This window comes from Amborella trichopoda, chromosome 2 (assembly GCF_054954075.1).
Source record: "Amborella trichopoda isolate Santa Cruz 75 chromosome 2, AtrichopodaSantaCruz75HAP2 v2.0, whole genome shotgun sequence".
Taxonomy (NCBI): Eukaryota; Viridiplantae; Streptophyta; class Magnoliopsida; order Amborellales; family Amborellaceae; genus Amborella; species Amborella trichopoda.
In genome coordinates this window covers 25,088,606-25,112,358 of record NC_142337.1, presented here as the reverse complement: position 1 = coordinate 25,112,358, position 23,753 = coordinate 25,088,606, and the positions used below count along the sequence as shown (strand labels likewise).

The window sequence follows — 23,753 nt, the reverse complement described above, 5'->3', positions numbered from 1 at the left end:
GCAAGGAAGAATACAAGACATCAGGCGATTTATCTCTCAATTAGCAAACAACTGTAAACCCTTCAACCGGTTATTAAAAAAAGATACGCCGTTTGAATGGGATGAGAAATGTCGAGAAGCCTTCGAGCTCATCAAACAATACCTGACCAATCCACCGACGTTAAGCCCTCCTGCTCCCGACAAACCTCTTGTATCTTTCTGTAAAGAACAAGACTATGGGGGCTATGTTGGGGCAGTATGACGACCAAGGAAAGAACGAACCATCTACTACATAAGTAGAACCTTGACGGACTATGAAACTAGATACATGGATGTTGAAAAACATTGCCTTGCCCTCGTTTGGGCAACACAAAAACTAAAGCACTATGTTTTGTCACATTCCATCATTCTCATCTCAAAGATGGACCCACTCAAGTACATCATCGAGAAGCTGATCCTTAACGAACGGCAAGCTAAGTGATGTATGCTGCTGAGTGAGTTCGAGATCGATTTTGTCAATTAAGTCCATAATAGACTTGGCAAACTTACAAACTTTCTATTCTTGGTCATGGACTTTGTAGCCCTTCGACTGTAATATGTAAATCTCTTCCTCAAAGTTCCCATTAAGGAATGTTGTCTTAATGTCCATTTGGTAAAGCTCTTAATCCAATTATGCCACAATGGTAAAAATAAGATGAATTGAGGTCATTCTTACCATTGGAGATAATATTGACTAGGAGTCTATCCCCTCAATTTGTGTGATTCCCTTAGCCATCAAATGGCCCTTGTACTTATCAAAAGTTCTATCGACCTTTCTCTTAACTTTCAGAACCCATTTGTTTTCAGATGGCCTTTCTCTCTAAGGGAGGATCCATGAGTTTCCATATTTGATTATTCTCCAAAGAATTAATTTCTTCATTAATTCTAGTAATCCATTTGCTTGCATATGTTGATCTCTGAGCATCCTAATGTGAACCCAGTTCGTCATCATCGATAAGATGAATGTCAGACCTTCCCCTTCAATCTCTAAATGTCTTCGGGGTATTCTGCCACATAAATGAATTGTGACTCACTCCTACTATCTTCAACAACTATGGGAGTGGAGAAATTTCCTCACTATCCGGTATTTGAGATTCAATCATCTTATAGAGGCCTATGGTCATCCTGAACCTCTTCCTGCTTGGGAACTTTGATTCAATGAGTTCCACATGAATCAATGAGTTCCACATCACCAGACTCAATCTCTCCCAGTCCACCATCTTCAAACTCATAATAAAGGACATACCATTTTAAGTTCTCAAGATACAAATGAAATAATTTAGATTTTTTGCTAGTCCACATTTTGTGATAGGCATAGATTTTGAAGGCACTATATTCAAGTTGTACACAATGCTCAATAGAGTATCTCCTCAGAAACTCAGAGGGCTATTTGCTTGTGCAATCATTGACCTCACCATGCCTGTAGGGATATGACTCCTTCACTCTACAACACTATTTTAATTTGGAGTATAGGACATCATTTGTTGCTGACTAATCTCATTATCTTAAGAGGACTTCCTGATTAGTTCAGAGGTTTACTTGTGCCCCATGTTTTGAGAACATTAATTCGCTTCCGTGATTGGATGTCAATCTCTAACTGAATTCTCTTGAAGGACTCAATGGCCTCATATATATGTGAGATCAAGTAAATAACTATAACACAAGTAATCATCCGTTGTAGGGTTTTATTTAAGTGTAAAGCATCCAAGTTAAAGATGGATGAAAGTAGGTGTTCCATCTAAACACAATGGAAACTAACGGTCCAAATGTTTACTTACTAGAGTTATTATTTCTAGTTTTTAAAATTTATTTATTTTTCATATTCATGATGGAGATTACATGTCCTTAAAAATTAAATCGTAAAATCCATCTCATAATAGGTTTATGAAGAGACCCGCATTTCTACATATGCGGGCTTGGCCACATAGAAACCGGGTACTTATTTATGCCGTTGATCCTGAATCTCCTCACTGATAAATTATGACTGACGCCGCAGTGCCTCCCCCTTCTCCAACACTCGAAGAAGATTCAGAAGTAGAGTTGAGGCGTTTGCTTCTTCCAGATCCCAATCTTCTCATTCTCTCTCCTCCCCCTTCCGCTGTCGACTCCAACTATGTCCACTACTTCATCGCCGGTACCTCTCTCTATCCCTCTCCCTTTTGCTTTTCTTGTTTGGAATCTTACGTCATCTGCAAATTGGTAGATTTTCTCAAGCCAGGGCACGATCAGTACATCTATCGTCATGCCAATGGGTGGGTAGCGGATATATTCCTTTTGATTTCGAGTTAATATTTCCTATGGTTCATACAACGACGGTAAATTTCAGTCCTCTTTTTCACATGGTTTTTCAGGTTGTGTGTCATTGGATTGGCTCCGACTCATGCCTCCCTCTCGGAAGGAGGAGTGACTTCAGTCGATTTCAATGTTGGCAAGTCTGATCGAAGCGAAATCAAAGTAACAGGAAAGCGTAAGAAGGTATGTGCTACATTGGAGCTTTTGATTATTTCCTGTTTGTGTAATTATAAAAACTAAAATGTAAATCCCTTTGTAAGGAACTTTTTTTAATATTGGCATGATTGGTTTTCAAGTGACTGTTGATTTTGAAAAATTGCCGACTCACAATTTTTATCATGCGATGATTGTTTTGTGCTTGGCCATGCAGTTTTACTCTTAATTTAAGATTTGTTTTTCGTTTAACTCTAATAGTTTCTAATAACTAGAAAAGATATATAAATAAAGATCGCAAATGTATAATGTGAGTATTTGCTTGAGTTTTGAGATCTCCTGATTGTGGTGATGAAATTAAAAAGGGAGTGATTTATTACATTGCTTTAGCCTCTATAGTTTCCTGTGGTGTCTTTCCGGGTGACCAATATAGAGAACATATCAATGTAGAGAAGCTTGTGTCATCCTAACCCATTTCTTATGCACGATTTTACTTTTTTAACCTTGAAAAGCAAAGTTCCCAGTCCATGCATCTATATGCTTTATTTGGTTAATTGTATTTGTTTAATACCCTTCTTCCTTCCTCAACAATCAGGTCTCCTGTTTCTAGACATGAATCTCCCCCTCTATCCATCTTTCCCCAACTGCCCGATCCCTTCCCTAGCTGTTGTGTTTGACCCCATTAGAGCAAAATGGAAGAATACCAAAGTGAACAAGCCACACCAAACTCGGCGTGAATTCCTACTGCTCAGCTGATTCAGAGGATATAGAGAGTTTAGAAATAGCTGAAGGTAATATTGATGACATAATCCTGGCCTTTGAGTATGAAGGTCCACCTAGAGACAGCAGCCAAGCTATCTGAAGCAATGGAATTAGGCAAAGTAAAAGTAAAGGTAACAGCAAGAGAGAACTTAATAATCTCTCTTGCAATATCACCTGTGAGAAGAGGCTTCTCCTTTTTCTTGTTCTCTCTTGTCCTTCTTCTTCCACCATGGAAGTTCAAACGACCAGATGCTTCTCAAGGTGGCAGGCCCCTCTTCTTTAGTAACATCATGAAGGTCCACCTTCATAGCTGCCTTTATGATATTCTCCAGAAATGCCTTATAGCCAGCATGGCTGCATTGTGACTTTATCTTTAGAAGTAGCCTAGTGGACCTTCCCCTTCATGGTGCTTCTCACACCTGGCCTATTGTTCCAATGAGCCCCACCGGATATATATATATATACCTTCCCCTTCATGGTACTTCTCACACCTGGCCTATTGTTGCAATGAGCCCCACCATATATATATATATATATATATATATCCTTGAAAGCTCTTGATAGAGCAGAATGGCGGACCAAGATTCGTATAACCGATCCCAATTAGTTGTGAAAAGGCCTCTGTGATGATGATGCTGATGATATATTTATCCCTGAAGGGGAGGAGATATTACTGAATGTTCGCACTAGATCCCTCCCTAAGCCCATTTAGGATCACACCCTCATCCTCCTTGATACATACCCAGCCGGTCTCAAACGGCCCCATAACTTTCTAGTTTGTAGCTTGATCATGCTGAGCAACCCCAGCTTGTCCTTCTAGAATGGTCATCCTTTTAAGTATATGGCTGGGTGGGAACTTAGCAGTAAGTTAAAATTGTTGAGGAACAATCTCAAACTCTGTAGTCACTAGTCTTGGGGAAAATTTCTGAGTTAAAAAGAGGCAGTTTTGCAGGAAATCAATGATTTGGATCCCTAAGTAGAAACTAGGGACTCACACGTAGAAAGGGATTAGAGGGTAGAGGCCTAAGGTGGAGTACGGGAAACTTCTTGAGCAAAAAGTGATATATAATAGTAACATGGTTCTGCGATTCGTTGTCTTAGAGAAGATGGTAGAAACATGAATTTCCTTCATAAGATTTGCAAAAATGCTAGAGGAAAGCTAATGTTATCACCTAGATTAAGGAGAAGGCAAAGTGTATGAGTAGCCATTGGACATCAGTAGGGTCATGACTAGGTTCTTGAGAGACTTTCCTCCACCCCTAGCCAGCCTAGGCTGAGCACTACTAATCTGTTACTACATGCCCTACCTGGAGAGAAGGCAGAGTGGCTGGTGTGGCCTTTCACAGAAGTAGAGATCCACAGTGCAGTGGCCAAACTGGGTTAAGATAAGGCCATTAGCCCAAAAGGCTTCTCTATTGCTTTGTAAGTTCTTGGACACCCTTGCCCCTAATATCTTAGTCTTTTTCTCAGAATTCTTCCACAGAGGGATCATCGATAGAGGGCTCAATGCCAATCTCCTAGCTTTGGTACCTAAGCAGGAGGGCATGGAGGAACTGGAAGGTTTTAGGCCAATCTGCTTGTGGAATAGCTCTCACAAAATTATATCCAAAATGCAAGGTTTTTTTGTTCAAGCCTCAATTTCTTGATGGATCTTTGATAACTTATGAATGATTCCATAACTGATGAATGATTCCATAACTGACACCAAACAAATACCGCTCTTCTTGTTCTTGGAGTTGATTGGGGAAATACTTAGAGCCATGTCAATTGGGATATAGTCGACATAATGTTCTTCATGAATGGGTTTCAGTACTAAATGGAGGACCTGGATTAGGGGTTGTATCTCCTCCCCTTCCCTTGGTCTTTGGTCCTGGTCGGTGGAATCCCAAAGCTTCTTCTTCCTCTCTTTGAGTGGCCTTCCCAAGGTGATCCTCTTTCCCCTTATTCACCACCATGGCGGAGATATTTAGTAAATCTATCTTAACCTTTTCAACAACAATCTTTTCCAAGGGTTTAGATAATCCTCGAGGCATGTGCCCAAATTCCATAGTACATAAATACAGTCGTCTTTTGCAAGGCGAGCCCTAAACAAGTTGATGAACTATGGGTATGCTTGAGTGCTTCAAAGTTGCGATTGGTCTCAAGATCAACAGGGTGAATACTAGTAGAAGTTTGTGTCGAGCCATAAGTTGTTTTGGAGTTGGGTAAGAGACTGGCGTGTGGCATAGAGTTCCTTTCTAGTAAGTATTCAGGCCTCCTATTCTGCATTGGTAAGCCTTGCAAAGCTCAATAGGATGCTGTAGTCAAGCAGTTTGAAGTTGTTCACAAGTTTAAGTTTAGGTTTCTGTTACCTTAATCAAATCTATGGTATCTAACATCCTCGTCTTCCATATGTCTCTCTTTAAAATGCACCATGGTGTGGTCATGAGTCTTGAGAGACTAATGAGAAGTTTTCTGTAGTCAGGTCTGGGGGTTCATAAAAGCTCCATTTTGTTACATGGGAGTATCAAAAAGAGGTGGTGGGCTAGGTATTAGAAACCCAACGGATTGTAACACTGCCTTAGGCAAGCGTGGTGGCAGTTCGCTAACCATGAAGGCATTTGTGGCAGTTGGTAATCCAATAAAGTTATATTTTAGATGGTTCGGGTTGGTCACACATAGGGCATGAAAGTGCATTGGCTTCAGGTGCCTGGAAAGGGATGGCTGGGTAACATCTGTTTTTTGGTGAAGACAATGAAAAAAATAGTTATGAAAGGACCTTTGTCTCAGGAACGTTACCATAGAATCTCGATTCCCAAGTTTATTCTCCATTTCTAGGTCCCAAGACTCTATGTTGGCCTATTGCATGAAGAAATTGGTGCCCAATTAGTTTGGTCCCCCAGTTTCAAGAGGAATTTCTTAGATCAAGAGATTCCAAGAATAGGGACTGATAGGATGATCTTGGGTCCTTGCTTTGTCGGGTTATTTCTCAGAGGTCGCTTTTTCCATGGCTATTTCTGAAGCTAACCAGGATATGAATAGCATACGCATCTCATCAAGAGCTTGGTTTTCCCTTGCTCTACCGAACATCTAGGCCTTCATGTGGCTGGTCTTACAAAGAGAGTTCTTGTGATTGAAAATATTTAAAGGTGGGATTTATCCATATTAAACGGTGTTGCTTGAAAGCATCGACCATTTATTCCACTTTATAGCATTTTGGTTGGGGATGAGTGACTCCTCAAGCAGTTCAACAAAAATTTGTGGCATTTTTAAGCCCCCTTTGCCCTTTGTTGGGTTTTGTTTTTTGGTTGACAATGATAGAGGCCACGTTTTGGTCTATCTGGCTCAGCCAAATGCTAGGAATTTCAAAAAGCAAGGAGTCTCATGTCGAAGGGTAGGGTTGTTAATGGGCCAGCTTTGATCACTGGGTTGATCCCAACCCAACTAGGTCCTAGTTGACCAGATCCAACCCGGACCTTACCTACTTGGTTGGATCAGGTCCAGGTCTAGATAAAAGAAAAATAAAAATTTTAATTTAAATATTCTAATAATATAGAAATAGTGTTGCATATGTTCTATATACAACATGTATTCATAATATTGCATAAAAATATTGGGTTGAGTCGGTCAGGTTGATATTGGTCCGGATCCGACCTGTCTCTCTATGGTCCGTCTTGGACTCGGTCCCAAATCCACCCAAGTTAGGTCCATGTTATTTGGACCCTGACTGATCCACGGTTTCAATTGGACCCTGGTCAGGTTGACCAGTTGGGTCAGGCGGCCAGTGGGTCCATCGGACCCAATTGCCAACCCTACTAAAGCAGTAGTGGGTTGCACCAATGCTTTTGTGGTTTTTTGGCCCCCGAATCTGAAAGAATATAAGGTGTTGGGCCTGTGAATACTTCAAGTGAAATTGTATCTTTGTCCTTGGCATTCCTGAGATCGACTTATGTGTCTCTTTGGAGTTGGGCATTATTATTAAGCTTCAATGGCTGTTTACTCAGTCATTCAGGTCCATTCGAGATAGCTCATCTCAGACCTTGCTTTCATTATGACCCCGATAGGGGTAGTAACTCCCCATTTTCCCATGCATATGTGGCTGTGCCTTATTAGGATTCAGATTGTTTGGCCTTTGCTGGGTTCACTCTCTTTTAGTGGAAGAAGACGCACAGAAAGCCATCTCCTGGGCCACAAGATCCTCCCCATATCCCTGGAGATTGGATTTCATTTTTCAAACACATTTTTGCAGCGACAAGGTCCCTACGAAGTGACTTCAAACACGTGTGTAGGGAGGCCCCTGCAGATGCTGATGCTTTAGCTATGGTGGGCATTGTGACCAAAATTTTGTATCAAGTTCAACTCAGCCAGGACACTGATGCTGTTTTTTTTTTTTTTGTGCAAACTGACCTAGAAATTTCTGTATAGGGGACAGAATCAACTCAGTTTTACTTTAATAAAACACTGTTAATTAGTCTAAAAACATTTGTAGGGAGTTTTTTCCTAATATGATGCTAGAATAGACCTATATTGGCTGTCCTGTCGTTAACTTGTCGTAGGTTACAAATTGTTTAAATGAAACATTGTGAGCGCCAGTTGTAGGAGCACTATAAACCCTCCTATTTGGCTCAGTCCTAATAATTGAACATGCATAAACTAATAAAAAGGACTAGGTAAACTTTTGTCTTTGCAGATGCAGGTGTAATTTCAGAGTGCTGTAGAACAGATAAAGATTCTCTATTAATATGATCATTTGACTTATTCCTTTCATCGCAATCCAAATAATTCACTGAGTCTAATGATATTGAGAGGTTTGGATGTGGAGGTCCTCTTTGATGCTGACGCCCTAGATTTTCTGAAAACATATACATCAATATCTATCTTCTAAAAAGATTAGAGGAAATCATCTTCTTTTTCAAGCACACATTAACTGGTACACCATAATTAACAATAGATATTCCATTTCAGTTGATAGGAAGTGTGAGGAATGTGATCGTTCCCTTATTCTTGCTTTTATGCAAAGGATTCTGTGCATGAGGTATTTCTTTCTTTGATAAATCTCTCAGACAATCTTGAAGGCATTGTTCTGTGGAATACATCATTCCACCGTTATCTCATTCATATGTTGTTGATGATTTTCTTGTGAGGATTATTGGAGCACTTTCAAGGTTGATATCTTTTATGATTTTGTTATTTTATCAGTACGTAATAAAATTTAGGATTTTTGAAATTTTAAGCAGTAGAATGTTAAAACAGGTATTCTGGGCTGCATTGGGGTTTAACTTGCAATAATGGTTTTCTGCATTGGATTTATGTTGTAGATATTATTAATGACAATGGAGTTATCCTACAGGGTGTAGACAAGTCTTTTTTTTTTTTTTGACAAGGTTACGTAGGAATGAAACTTGAGACAAAGATTTGAGGTTAAGGCCTTCAAAAAATTAATGATTGCTTTTATTTCTGTGGACAACTGAACTGATCTGGTTTGCTGCTTGATGGGTACTTATTGTTTGAGAAGGTATGAAGTGACATATAATGGGTGATTTCCAAGATTGTGGTGATTGATGTGATGGTCAAAATGTGTAGCTACTGCCTGTAATTGAGTTCATCATATTTTAAGGTTCTGGGTTCTTCTTACTGATTCAAGTATTCTTGGCATGTAGAATGCACAACTTCTGGAGCCCAACTCAGCTTTATGCAAAGTTTACGCTAGTGATAATATTTACATTGCAAGGTTGGTTCTTGCTGTTCAAACCTCTAAATGCATGTCGTCATTCATGTTATGAATTTATAGGAAAAATAAGTTTGTAGGTGATCTTGCAGGTGCTGTATAAAGGGGTCTCTTCTCGAAGTAAATAATAGGCTAATTAAGGAACCTGGATTACTCAACAGCTCTGTATGTACACCATCTTTTTAACTTTGTTGAAAGATTAAATATAGGCTAATGCAGCATGCACTGTTTTTGGAGTCTATCCAAAATCTTGTATATTTCGTCTTGGTCGAGTTCTATTTTTATTAGAGCTTGGAGTTTTAGAGGATTATTTCTTTCTTATATTCGTTTTGCTTGGAACTTTTTAGAAGAGGAATGTTATTTTATAATATTGACCTAATGACATAATTAGTTGATGTTGAAGATATGAATATTCACATTGCAATTCTTGCTCAATTTTCTAAATATTTTGAATCGAATATGCCTCCCTATTAGACATTCTTCCTTGCAGGCTTAATAATCCATTGCATATTTTTTAGTATATCCTTTTGCCTCTAAGGAATCTTTAAATGTGTCAGTGGGTACATTTACCAATCTTTGGTGCAGACCCCCAGACAGCCAACTGGAGATATTTGAGGCGATCCCATGTATTATATTTGAACTGTTATGTTTGGAAGTATTGTTGACTTTATTGCTTGGAAATATGGAAGAAGAAGATCAGTCTCCAAAGTTTTCTGAGAGAACATGGAACTTATAGATCCTTTCATGAATATTTATATTTTGTTCCATGTCCAATATGCTTGTAGATTTAATACAATCCTAAGAGTACAATATATTGTTGAATAGAAAAAGGACAATAGTTGTTACAAATATAGACAACTCAAGAGTTGCATTATAATATCCATAAGTACACAGCCAAAGTACCAACATACACATGCGCTCCCATAAATTTTATGCATCAATGTTAGACCAAGCCCGGGTAAAGGAGGTGGTTTGTGTTAGGTAGGCAGCCAACATAAAACTTTGCCACAATTATCCATGATGAATAATGTTAGACATGCCCAACTCACTAATTATGCTTGGAATGTGACCTTTTTTCACATGCCCTGTTGAATATTATTGCAAGCCTATCCGCTGAACTCATTCATTTTTATTGTGTATAATGGTAGTCCATCTGAATATATTTAGATCACTCACAAAAATACTGGGTCAGTGGGTCTATGAATCACAACTTGGTTTTCACAGTACTTAGAAGTGGCCTGTGGACTCCATGTATCATGTGCCAAAATAGCAGTCCAATCCAGATGACTTTGCATGTTGTTATTGCAGAACTATATTGTGCATCTCACTCTTCCATCTAAAAGGTTGCCACTAAAAGGCGTCTAAAAATTGTGATCTACAACCTGCCAACCAAACAACTAGCCTAATGGAATATGAATGTCCAGCAACATCTAGGCTAGAACTCAGTGACAGATGAATGAATGCCTTCTACCAGGAGCATGTTTCGATTATGAATCTATCATATCCATGGATCGAGGTGCCTGAATAAATTGCTCTTAATAGTAACTTCATACGTCATTTTGGGTCTGGCGATCATAACATATGTAAGTCTTCCCATCAATCTCCGATAGCGCCTAATATCCTCTAGGGTGTTCCAAAGTTTCCCTATCACCATCTTGTTTGAAACTGGGTTATATTGCAGAAGCAATAGGCTTGATGAAAAACTTGTGTAATTGAAAGTTCCAAAAAAAAAGCTTGTGTGTAAGTGAAAGTCCTAATTTTGTAAATTAGAAATATAAAATAAAAGACCCACACCCAAGTTTCATAGTTTTGTGTCTGCTATCCTAATCATTATTTATTTTCCTACCCCAACCCCACGGTTTGTAGCCACATGTTCGAATCCTTTGAACTGTAGGCCCCACCGCCTCTCCACACCTCTGGCTATGTCGAGGAAAGCCAAGCAGCTTGCTATGTTGTGTGTGTGTGCTTTGCTTCACTCTTGAAGCCTATCTCAAAGAAAAGACAGTAAAGCCAAAAGCAGGGTGGGTTTTGCTTCGTGTTCGTCGATCGGGTGGTGGGGGCAGGGTGGTTGAGAAGTGGTGTAGTGCAGTCTGGTCAGCACATTTGTTTTGGGTACACAAAGGGCAAAAGGTTTGAATCCTGTCACCTTGATGTGAAGCAGCTAGTTCCTAGACTGCTTTTGGGAACAACACAGTCTTCCATCCGGGACTTTTGATGAGCAGAACGGGTGCATATTTGTTGGAGAGATAGAAACTCCTTGTGTAGACTTTGCCACCTCAATGTCCAGAAAATATTTTGGTGACCTAAGTGTTGTACGTCAGTTTTTATGTACTTGTATTCTCAAATCACATAAGGAGAGAGCCAGTAACAACTTGATCCTGCCAGTACCCAAGACACTGTCAGACCATGGAAACACTGTAAAATAAGCCTAAAACTGGGCAACCTTGGAAAAAGAGCTAGAATGGCTTTGAAAGTCATGAAAAGGGTAGTTTGGGATGCCCGAAGGACACTCGCAAAGTTTCGTCACATTCCGATAAGATTTGACACGATCAAAATGAAATTCGGTTCTCAATATCAGTTTCTATCACGTTGAAAAGGGACTTTATAATTACAGCCCTATGCAAGGGCTTCAAAATAATACCAGACCACCGCCATTGCATTCAGAACGTCGAAAAACCCCGAAGGACCAAATTTGGGCTCAATCGGACCTCATAGGAACGTTTTGGGCCCAAATTACCACAAAAGGGTAGGTTTTACACTATTATGGTGCGATCTCATCAAACCAGTTTCTAATCTTGGGACTGTGTTTTCACATCTCGGGATGATCTTCAAGAACCCATTGGTCGCGCGTTTGGAATTGGAACAAGCTCAAATTCGGACACAAGCTAAGTCTCGACGACTTGATCATTTTGACATATGGCGCGTGTCATGACGTGACCTAGAACCAAATATTTTCTAGAGTGAAGATGAGCCCGAAACCATGAAAATCAGAGTTTTCAATAAAGACATCCCAAGCTTTGTGAAGCGATAACTTGAGATCCGTGTATCGGATCATCACAAAATCGGGTCCGATGCGATCGTGTCACGAAGGGCTACAAACTAGTACAAGCTTTTGCACTCAATTGAAGGTCGGATAGTGCAAATTCCAAGGTTGAAGATGGCAAAGATTTTCCCGGTCACCGGAATCCCCTTTTTCGGTGACCTCCATAAATACTTCAAGCAAGAACCAAATCGGACAAAACTTGGTGCAAAGCGATTGTGACAGTCTCCTCTTTAATTTGCAATCAAAATGCAGATTCAGAACACCATGAATCGCATTGCATTGACGACCAAAGATCGCAACCTAGCCGGATTTATACCTTTAGGAAAAAGTCCATCTCAAGACGATCAAAAGACATCAAAATGTTCAGAATCAAGCAAGCATCAAGTCTATGATGATGGATCATCCATATCACTGCCACAAGTACTCGAAAAAGTCCTAAATTCGGGATTTTATTGTAATTTCTTTTAATTATAATTTGGCTTAGTTTTGAGCATCCATCCTTGTTTGGTGGGTTCTTTATATAAACAAGCTTAGGTCAATTGTTAAAGGGATGAATTATTCGTTAATGAGATTGAGGCATTAGCTGGACTTTGCTTCTAATTCTTGGATCCAGTGGAGAGGAGAGAGAAAACTTTTAGAGAGAGAGAAGTTACCCTTAGCCCAGGTACCTTAGCCTACCCACGGCTAACGTGCACCAACAGTGACTTGTAGCAGACCTACTGTCATGCCTTTCTCTCTGCACCCTTTCTCTGTTTTCATTGCGTGATAAGTTTCGAAGCCACAACACCTACGACCCCGTCTCTCTTTCGACGTCTTTCTCTCTTCCGCCTTGCGTAGTAACTTGGAACTGCAGCAGACGTGCGGTCTTGTCTCTCTCTCTCTCTCTACGCCTTTCTCGCCTTCATCGCGTGATAGGTTTGGAGTCGCAACACCTGCGACCCCGTCTCTCTTTCCGTGTCTCTCTCTTTCCTTCGCCTAGTAATTCGGAACCGCAACAGACCTGCAGTCCCGTCTCTCTTTCTCTACGCCTTTCTCGCCTTCATCACGTGATAGGTTTTGGAGCCGCAGCACCTGCGACCCCGTCTCTCTTTCCGCGTCTCTCTCTCTCTCTTTGCTTCACCTAGTAACTCGGAACCGTAGCAGACCTGCACTCCCGTCTCTCTCTCTACACCTGTCTCGCCTTCATCGCGTGATAGGTTTCAGAGCCACAGTACCTACGAACCCGTCTCTCTTTCCGTGTCTCTCTCTTTGCTTCATCTAGTAACTCGGAACCACAGTAGACCTGCGGTCCCATCTCTCTCTCACAGCGCTTTACTCCTTTCATCTCGATATTTGCCATATGCTCGATTCGATATCTTTCAGAGCTATCTTAAGAATTCCAACTCTCAGACCACCACTCTAACTTCCTCTCCGTACAGTCAAGCCGAGTTGTGAGAGATGCATACGCTCTCCCCCTTGCTCACTCGGGTGGAGTTTTCCTGAGTCGGTAATCAAGAGAGTTCCAATTCTTTAGCTGCTCTAATCGCCGAAGCCCATAGCGTTTGCGTGGGTAGAGAGGTTCCTGTCTTTACTTTTCCCCACATTCTTTCCTTTGCCAGCCAATCATTGTTCAAGTGAACCAATACAGAGGGGTATTTTCGAGTGCACATTGCATGTTCGGAAGTAAGAAAAAGAGACGAGACGACGCATTAAAGTTTGAGGAGAGTTCTTATCCAAACCGTGCTGGCAAATAGCCGGAGGGCTTCGTGATTGTTCTAAGAGGGCGTCTGCCTGGGTCTATCCGCGAATCCGCAAACGGCGAGGTAAGCGCCTTAAACATATTTTCGTCGAAAAATCTCTCTTGTTGTTGGTTCCTATCCACATAAAGAGGAGCACACGCATACACCTAAAATACATCCCCCGCGTGCACCCTGCGCAGTTGTTTGAGAGAAGGTTTTCTCTTGCCAAGAAAACGAGGCCCCGATCACTAAGCCACAAATATCCAACGTCTGATGCTCATATAACTTGAGTACGAATGTGCACCCCATTGTCCTTATTGAGGACAATGTCATCCACAGACCAAAAGGCGAAACTACAATTGTACGTTGTGGTCTTCATTTGATGAGGATTAAATAATTTGCTTGAAAGAACCAATCGGTTCAACCGAACGGATTGGATAAGACGAAAGAAGATCCAAATGGGCATAGTCATCTTGACTTCATTGAAGATATTAAATCCAAAGTGAAGTGAATACGATAACTCTTGCTGGTAGTTTCTCAGCCAAAGTCTGACCCTTCACTGTCAAAATGATTGGATAAGACTAAAGAAGATCCATAATAGGCCCACATAGTCATCTTGACTTCATTGAAGATATTAAATCCAAAGTGAAGTGAATACGATAACTGTTGCTGGTAGTTTCTCAGCCAAAGTTTGACCCTTCACTGTCAAAGAGTCGTTCATTTAACCCAATAAGTAACTCGATGATGTTATGCTCCTCAGTTTGCTTCACAGACTTGGCCGCAACCTCAATGGGCAAGTTTGATAGAGGCACATAATGTCTCAACTCCTCCCCCATATTTCTGAGTGTACCATACTATTTGACATGCTTCTTGTCAACTTATTCGCAATTGGCAAATTTTTTGATTATTTCTATTTAACAGCATCTCAGATGTCCTTGGCTGTTCCAGGAAGACTATCCATGGTTGGCATGTCGCACCATGGTATTTTGGCGCCATTCCAGGGCTTAAGATTTGCTGTAAACCATTAAGATTGCTTAGGAATTATATGGTCTCGTGTGTTGATTGTGGCATCAATATGGCCCAGTAGAAACTGACTCAAACAATTGTGATGGAGGAGTTGGAAAAATGTTTACTTGGATTAAACTTCAAATTGGAAAGTCAAATTGTTGTTTGATGTTTACAATGACGAAGTTTTTACGGCGTGATTCTCATTCACAACATGTAGGAACCTACTACATAAACAGAAGAGGAAACCTAAAGAACTAGGGAAGTTCCACTTTATGGACTGATCTACTTCAATTATTCGAGTGGTCTTGGGTGGATGTGACAATCGGTACCACACGTTTTCATGGTCTTTCTCTCCACTCCTTGGCCCAAGGCAGGTAGAATACTTTGGAAAGCCTCAGTAGCCACCACCATTTGGGTGATTTGGATAGAAAGAAACAGTAGAACTTTCGGGGGCGAGAGAACTATTGTTGCCACCAGGACTGAAAAAGTTTGGAATTTTGTCTCCTTTTGGGCCAAAAACCATAGTTTATTCAAAGGCCTCTCTTGCTCTGATCTCCACAGCAATTGGCATTTAGCAGTCCCTATTGGTTTTGAGAACCCTTAGGATCTCTTGGGCCTCTCTCTGGAGACTGCAGGAATTAGGCTCCACGAAGCTGAACTTTGATTGTTGCTCCCTTGGCAACCCTGGACCCTCCGGTATATGGGGCCTCTTTAGATCAATGACGGCAGCACTTTGTCATCTTTCCCTCAACCAATTGGCATTGTTGACTCAACGTTTTCTGAGGCCCTTTCCTTTTCGGAGGGCCTGCGCAAGTTTAATCCCATTTGGAATCCCGAGCTAGTTGTTGAAGGGGACTCTAAGAATGTCATTGCATGGGCCTCCAATCTCACTTCCTGCTCGTGGAGACTCAACAACATCTTCGATGAGATATCACACACTTGCAAGGGTTTAAGAGTCTCATGGAACCACATTTAAAGGGAGGCCAACACTGCAGACAACACTTTGGCTAGCGAGGGAGCCCAATCCAATTCCAACTTGGGGACTTAGGCTTTTGGGTTTCTTTTCTCCTTCCAAGTCTCCTTCTCATTGTATTTTTTTCCTTGCTGTGAAGCATTTTTTCTACCCATTTGGGGTTTTTGTATAGGGTGCCTGTTAATGGGTCGCCTGATTGTTTTGCATATCTCTTTTTACCTTATACAAGTGAACATTCCCAAAAAAAAAAGTTCCTCTTTGTTAGACGATATGATGATAGATCTGTGACTTTTGATTGTCTAGATAGCTGTACTTGTGCCCTTCATATCAGCTATGACTCCCCAATATTCATTGGTCGATAACTTCATTCTTTCTTAAGGATGCCGAATGATAGGAGTGTTAGCTTTTCTTAAAGTGTTTCAAAACAACAATTTCATGTTTACGTTTTGTGGACCATTTTCATAGCATGGCCCAAGAGGACCACTCCTTCTTTTTTGCTTCTTTTTATTTGACCTGTTATTTGGGGCTTCTCTTTTATTGTTGCCCTATGATGTGGCAGGTTATTATTCATTTGTGTTGGCTCCTTGACACATCCATTATGATGTGTATGTTAAATAAGTATGCCATCTTCCTATTTCATGTGTCAAGGACATATTTAGTATGAGGTGTTATCCCGTCGATCTTTTTACATAAACCCCATCATTCCCCCTTATTTTGGAATGGTATGGATTCATAACTGTTTTTCTCTCTCAGGGAAGAGATCTCCCTCTCACTTTCTTTATGAATTTTCTAATGAGTTAACATGGAGCTTTCTCTCTCGTTTTTAGCATATAGTCTCTCTTCTCTCTCTCTGTATTATCTAAGATTTGTGGATGATCATCCCATGGGCATATCGGCATCATGAAAGTGAATGATGGATTTAGCTTTATACATGGATGTCTTCCATTATAAAGGAAATATGCTCACTGTCAGATGTATGATTTTCGTCTTCCTATGTTTATCTGGTAAGGTCTAGAACCAAATTTTAATATCCTTTTATGTAGGAATTTTCAGGATTCTTGCTTGAATCACTTATTGAACAATTCGAGTAAATTCCTTGATCTTTTACCCAATCGAAGTATTTTAGTTGTTATTACTGATTGGATGTATTGTGAAATGAAAGAGAGATGTATTTGCTTATTGTATGTATTTTGAAATGAGGGGGAAAGATATTTATTAATGCCAAAATTCTATTTCCAATCGAATTTTAATGGTGTTATACCGATTGAAGGATAATTTTGTAGTGAGAGAGAGAAGCCTGTCTCCAATCGATGTTTAATGATATAATATTGGTTGTAAAGACATTAGTATTTTTGTGACTGTGCTTTTGTAGGAGACTCGTGAGTTTGCAACTCAAGGAGTGTACTCGCCAAGACCCATTTGGACCTCGGAACTTTACCAAGATGGGGGTATTTAACACATTGAAGAAAGTGAGCTTTTCTTGTACCTCCAGATCCCTCGGATTTGGTTCCAATTATATGGGAGTTTATGTCCACTGTGATGTATAATTAACTGCGGTGATACCTCAAAACAACCAACAATTCGAAGTGTTAAATGAATACTTTGGAGATTTCTATTGATAACTTTCTAAAGTATAAGAACTAGGATTGTGTAAGGCTAGGTCGGTTTTGATGCTGTGCGTCTTTTAGGATGGCTAGGTTCGCCTCATGTCGTGTGAGCCAGGGTTTGGGGATTAGTGGACCCCGATTTGTGATATATATATATATATATATTTGTGCGTGTGTGTATGTGCGTGCATGCATGCATGCGTGCGTGTGTTGTGTGTGTGAGCATAGCTGGGCTCTATGAAGACTAAGCTCAAAACCCTTACACATGTAACTTGCTCACAACTTGTTCGTAGGCAATTTTGTGTGTGTGTGAGCATAGCTGGCTGTACGAGGACAAAACCCTTACACATGTAGCTTGCTCACAGCGTGTGCACAGGTGAGCATTTTGGGAAGCCGTTTTGATAAGGTAAGATCCACCTATCAGAACTGTGCACTCGTGCTAAGAGAGGACCCCTGCATTTACAAGAGTGCATGTCCTTGGGGGGCACGTTTAAATCCATTGAAAAACCTTGGAGTCCATCCAACTATTAGTTAACTTTGATAGGCTCACTCATGTCCCGACAGAAGTATGTGATGCATAGGAGCCTATTGGGTTGATCTGAGAAATTGGATTGGGTTTCCTGGTCTAGCCCAGTGGAGTACCATATAACCCGACCTTAATGTTTTATAAGAAATGATGAAAAATGTTTTATCATAATTTTAAATAATTTTTTGGGAATTTTATTTTCAAAGGAAAATGCTTTGAAAAATGTTTTGTGTGCTAATTCCAATTAAAGATGCCTGCACATGTGGTGTGTGGCACACCAATGGCCAATGCGTCGTTTTTCGGAACCAATGAAGCTCGATTCCTTAATTTCGGAATCTTGATTCAACACAGTTTTAGAAACCATTTTTCAGAACCAAGGAAACTCAATTCCTTAATTTCGGAATCTCGATTCAGCACATCTTTAGAAACTATTTATTGTAACCAAGGAAACTTGATTCCTTAATTTCAAAATCTCGATCCAACACATCTCTAGAAACTTGAACCCATTAACTGTGGGTAAACTTTTCCAAATACATTGAATTTGGATTCCAACGAGGATTAAATCTTGATTAATAAATAAATAAATTTAAAGTATCAAAAAAAAAAAAAACCCAATTCAAAGTACATAATGTCCAATGTCTATGATGGTTGTGCACTTCCTAAAGGTAGAAATCTTTCTTTGAATGCTTCTAGTGGTTGCAGGTTTTCATTATTTTACTTGTGCCACCCTAGATGGCTTTTACTTAAAATTTAAAATATAACTGGTAAATACAACATATACAATTAAAAGTAAAACCATGGCGTAGACATAATCCTATTTTGTCTTTATAATAATGAAATCAAAATCACAATTTAGAAATACTTATCTTTTTTATATAATGACCACAAGTTCAATAATCAACTCAATCACTTTATAATTTGGGACACCTTGTGATCATCCAACATAGGTTGTAAAATTGATAAGGCTCAAGATGTGCTTGGGTTGGCCTTCTCCATAAAAACGAAATCTCGATTCCTGTTAGGGGTCGTCAAAGCATTCCATAATCCATATTATTGTAAATCTCGATCTCAAACTGGCATGGATCTCTGATCTCTATATTTCAAAAACTTGATTCCAAATATGTTAGAATCACGATTCGAAATAGCAACATATCTCTGTTCCACATATGTCAGAAACTTATTCCATAGATGCCCGAAACTCGATTCCATATATTAATGAATCTTGACTCTTGGAGTGTTGATTCCAAGGGGATGGGAATCTCGATTCTTAGGAGGATGGAATCTTGATTCCATATGTGGATGAAACTTGGATCTATTTCAATCGAAACACGGTTCTCAAAAACTAGGAATCTCGTTCGCCTCAATTCCTATTGTACGGACAACGATTCCTAATACAAGAATCTTCTAGCCGGTGGCGATTCCGCGATTCTGGTTCCTAAAACGATTCAGGTTCCCAGGCGTTTCCAACAACTATGGACTAGAAATAGGACCCTTGTTTGGATATGACACATAACCTTATTATGTATAATGTGTTTAAAGGCACATGTGTGGTGATGATATGTGTGATTTCACACGTGGGAATGTAGAGATTTCACATTTTCGTAAATTATTTTATCTCCTAATTATTTGATTGGATTATCTTTTTAGAATTTGAACTGGAGGTTTCTTATTGGTATGAAGGATGATGTCATGTCCCCCTTTTGAAAGTGATCTTATACTTAGCTTAACTGTGAAGGAAGGTTCACATTAATGAACCTAATGGGTGGCACGCCACCCCCTCTTTTGTTTTGACGTGAGATATTTTATTGACGGTTGTGATTTAGTGATTAAAAGATGAATAGTGGAGATTTATTGATGGTTGTGATTAAAAGATGAATGGTAGAGATTCATTGATTTTGAATTTTTTTTTTTTTTGATAATAAACATTCAACAATAAACATTCCCATAGGGTTAAAGGGCACACGTGATATTGTTGGAAATGTTGTGGAGGTGTTATTTAGGTATGGTGATAAGGGTTTACTCATTTATCACCGTCCATGTGATAGCTATCAATGGTGATTGAATAGGCTAGGTCTTTAGCCGCTCTCAACCCTTGGATCACTATATGGGTGGTTGAAATCTAATCTAAGATGTGAACCTCACATGAAAAATCTATAGATGGGACCCCTTCCCCTTGGCTCATTTTTTGTTAGTTCTTCATCTTTGAACTCGTATCTCTTCTCCAAAAGGGCCTCATTCCCCACTCCTTGAGTTTTCTCTAACCCACTTCAAAGATATTATTTTGTGTAGCCAACCCTTTAGATTTTTGCTAAGCCTATGTTCATGATGAAGGCCTTGTGCTCTAAGCTTCATCACGCACCATCCATTGTATGATGGCTGCTGTTGAGCCAAGTTTTGGCTGCTGCTATGTCTAAGAAATGTTGCTGGAAATTCTCATGACCCCCTTTGCGATACCATTTCTAAGATTCGAAATAGACTCACGACTGTTCTTCTCCCATGTTGAAGTATAGTGTCTACAACTTCATCACGCACCTCTCAATCCTTGTTTGCCTGCTGTTATGCCAATCAAATGCTGTTGGAATTTCACCACAACAGTAAGCAACTCTCTCTCATGAGTTTATTTTTTGTAGTGGTTTAGTGTAAGAGAAATAAGGGCTTTCACATTGTTTTAATGATAAAGTTTTCATGCTATTTTGTGCAAACTGTTGAGACTTATATGTTGTTGGAATGCTAAATTAGAAGCATAACAGTAAGCTCTCCCTTAGCTCCATGCACTAAACTTAGTCCTTTTGGTCCCATAGAGGTTCGCACCTTTGAACCAAACCCTAGGGCCGAAACTATAGCATTTCGAGCCCGTTTTAGGTCCGAATTCTCTCCATTTGTTTCACTTGGTCCTATGCCCAATCTTAAGTTGTTTTTGGGATTTATATGAGTATGAAAACTATGTCATGTGTTGGTAAGATTTATTTTCTTCTCGAGATTTAGGTAAAAACCGGATCGTTCTTGCATTATTAAGAGTGAGTGATAGTCAAGGGTTGTAATTATATCGTTGCAGTGATTCGCATAGTGGTTATTATGAAATTGGCTTCCCATTGGATACTTTAAGTACATGCACATTGTAACTAGTCTTTATTTTGTTATATTTTATTTCATTTGAATTGTATGAAGTTATGCTCGGTTTATAAGGGCGTAGTTGTTGATGAAGATTATTGTAATTCTATTGTTATTTGGAGTTAGTGGGGGTTTTCCCAAGGTGAAATGAAATATTGTACAAGTCTTTTGTAGATTTTTTATTTTACAGACATTGTGTGATTCCCTCGATACTACTTAGGTAGATATTCCAATAACTCAGGTTAAGAGCAGTGGGAGGCGGTCTATAGGGTCCTGACATATTTCAAAGGAACTATAGACCTTGACCTACATAATGTGGTTGATTCGCTATATTAGAAGGTACAATGATGTATTTTGGAAATAGGATTCTGATGAATCCATGATTACTAGCATATGAATCTCCACTCCCAATGAGAGTGTATTTTTTGGATACCAAGATATAAACTTGTATATCCAAAGGATTGGACATAATTGCCTTGGAACCCACCAGTGAGGAGGCTAAGTGGCTAAGGTTAGGATTTATTATGGAAAGTCCAGTTATAATCGCTTGAGGCATAGTTAGTTGAGAATTTTACTTAAGGATGGAGTCATAGCAGTACTCCATATCTGTTGCACCTAGAACTTGGTAGAATAAGTGATAAAACATGTTGCAAGGAACCAAGTCTGGAAGGTAGCTAGAGGGATGTGATAGAGGCCAAATGCGTTATTCCACAGGGTTATGGGAACCCTACCTTATCATCAACCCAAATGCCATTATCATCAACCCATACCACCACCCGATCGCACACAAGTACCTGCCTTCTTTGAATTTGTATGGGACCCATTTATGTAGGTCAACCTTTGAAGGGCATTTCTGAGGGCTAACGACACTACGTTGTAATGTGTTTGGCCTATGATCTATTGTTCAAAGGTGGCACTAATTTCATTACCATCCTGTCAGATCTGTGGGGACATATTTAGCCTGTCACCTGTTATGCTATATTCATTTAAGAGATTGAATGAGTCTAGCATGATTAGCCATGGATCAAATGCTCATGATGCTCAAGAACAATAGGAAGTGATGGAATCATGGATTGATGTGATATATTATTTTGTGTGTGGACTTGCATGTCTTCTTGTGTGCATGCACGTGTGGGTATTTGAGTGTCTATGGCTGATATATATGTTTCAATATATACAATAAAAAGTAAGGTTGGAATGTCTCAAATCTTACTGCCTTGGCAGTTCTCCTCATTCAGCTTGATCTCTGTCAATAGACAGTTTCCCCCTTTTTGTATTCATTGTAAATGAACATTTTTTGAAGATTAAATTTCTTGAGTTGGTAGAGGAATGGTAGAGATAGGTCATATTCTTCGGATTTCACCTTTCTTTGGTTTTGCAGGCATCTAGAGAAGGATATTTAGCAATCATAATGCCAAAACCAGCAGATTGGCTTAAATCCAAAAGTATTTTACTTAACAGAGAAGAATACAAGAAGCTGAGAGGTCTTTCCTGATTTTCTCCAGGAGCTTCGTTCATGATTATCTGATGTAAATGATTGCTTAGGACTGTGTGCCAGATGAGATTTATTGGATGTCTGTGTGCCAGATGAGATTTATTGGATGTTTTATTTCGTTGATACTTTTAATCTTTTCTCTTGGTGATCAAGGTAAAAGCAAACATGCATGTCATGAAACCTGAATTTTGTGTTTTCAAATACTTGATAATGTAAGCAAAGCTCACATGATGGATGGTTGATTTGTTTGATGTATACTTATACCATATCCAGGGCTGCTAGGTGGATGATTCCTCCTTCGAGTCTTAATAGAAGAATAACTATGAAAGATTACTTCTAGATAAACTTGAAAAATGGATTATGGGCCAATGTGGATTTTGATCGATTACATATCTAGTTTAGTATTGGTGGAAATATGAGAATAATTGAAACATGCCAATTTACAAATGCTTGTTTCGAAGTTCTTTGCTTCAATACATGATTGTAGATGGTTGGTTTCATGGTCTCTCATGCAGCCCAACATTGGCATCAGCAAGTTCAGACGTGTTAATGTTCAACATAAAGGAGATTGGAGACTTTGTGAGTTGGAATTTCTGATTTCTATAAGAGCACTGTCATCAGTTCTGATTTCTAACTTGAGTTGATTTACATGGCATAGACAAAAGCAACCACAATTTCACATTTACTCATGAACAAACTGAAATCCTTATAAGGGTGTACAAACTTCATACCAAATAAGAAAATTGTAAGTCGGGTTTTGGTAAAAGAGTGGCTGAAGGTCTGTCTTAATTTCGCTAATGTTCCAAGATATCTAAAGCATCACTTGAGTTTGGCTGTACTGCATATTGATCCCCTTCTTCTTCTTCTTCAATTTTTTTTTGGTTGATAAGGGAAACCGATCCAGCTAACAACCTACCTATTTGTTGCGTTATATTGATTTGTTATAAAGCACTTGATAAAGTTGCAACTCCAAGCAGATATGGTTTGAGTCTTTGTATTTATTTGTTAGAAGGGTGTGGTTTCTAGGTTGCAACCTTAAACAATCCAATTAAGGTGCACCTCCAAATTTTATCATATCATGCAATTTTGGTGATAAAAATTCTTAAGATTATTTGAAAATTTATTTTTTATCTAGTTATAAAATCGAATAGATCTATAAATATATGGAAATCTTGAAAATTGACGGTCTAGATAATGTGTTGCAAGATGCACTATTTGTGGGACTGAATTTTTTATTTTCTTTTTATGTTCATACATCTCGATGTTGAGATGATCAATTAGAAGGTTTTTCAACATTAAAATCACCTTTTTCGATGGATTTTTGAGGTGCATCTGTAATT

General features: G+C 39.4%; 1 protein-coding gene across 14 annotated transcripts; it reads left to right on the top strand.

Moving 5' to 3' along the window:
- Window positions 1–1,895: 1,895 nt before the first annotated feature.
- On the top strand, window positions 1,896–23,256 carry LOC18427878 (Single hybrid motif superfamily protein). Of its 14 annotated transcripts, none has more exons than XM_088859935.1 (7): window positions 1,897–2,152; window positions 2,222–2,270; window positions 2,370–2,493; window positions 8,865–8,935; window positions 9,025–9,097; window positions 17,047–17,143; window positions 22,300–22,662. In XM_088859935.1, exons 1-6 carry the CDS (start codon window positions 1,999–2,001, stop codon window positions 17,128–17,130), a joined length of 555 nt encoding a protein of 184 aa, XP_088716061.1. In that variant the 5' UTR covers window positions 1,897–1,998; the 3' UTR covers window positions 17,131–17,143; window positions 22,300–22,662. The 14 variants fall into 14 exon arrangements, with proteins under 14 accessions (XP_011621055.1, XP_088716061.1, XP_020519108.1 ...); XM_088859936.1 differs by having other exon boundaries at window positions 1,972–2,152; window positions 2,237–2,270; XM_088859940.1 differs by having other exon boundaries at window positions 1,988–2,152; window positions 2,237–2,270; window positions 2,345–2,493.
- The last annotated feature ends 497 nt before the right edge of the window (window positions 23,257–23,753 follow it).

What these genes read in the sequence shown, in the direction of transcription:
- LOC18427878 (XM_020663446.2), top strand. Translation starts at nt 1,999, where the DNA reads ATGACTGACGCCGCAGTGCCTCCCCCTTCTCCAACACTCGAAGAAGAT. An exon ending in GATAATATTTACATTGCAAG is followed by an intron (nt 8,936 to 9,024) that starts GTTGGTTCTTGC and finishes GTGATCTTGCAG; the next exon opens with GTGCTGTATAAAGGGGTCTC. An exon ending in CTGGATTACTCAACAGCTCT is followed by an intron (nt 9,098 to 22,928) that starts GTATGTACACCA and finishes TCTCTCATGCAG; the next exon opens with CCCAACATTGGCATCAGCAA.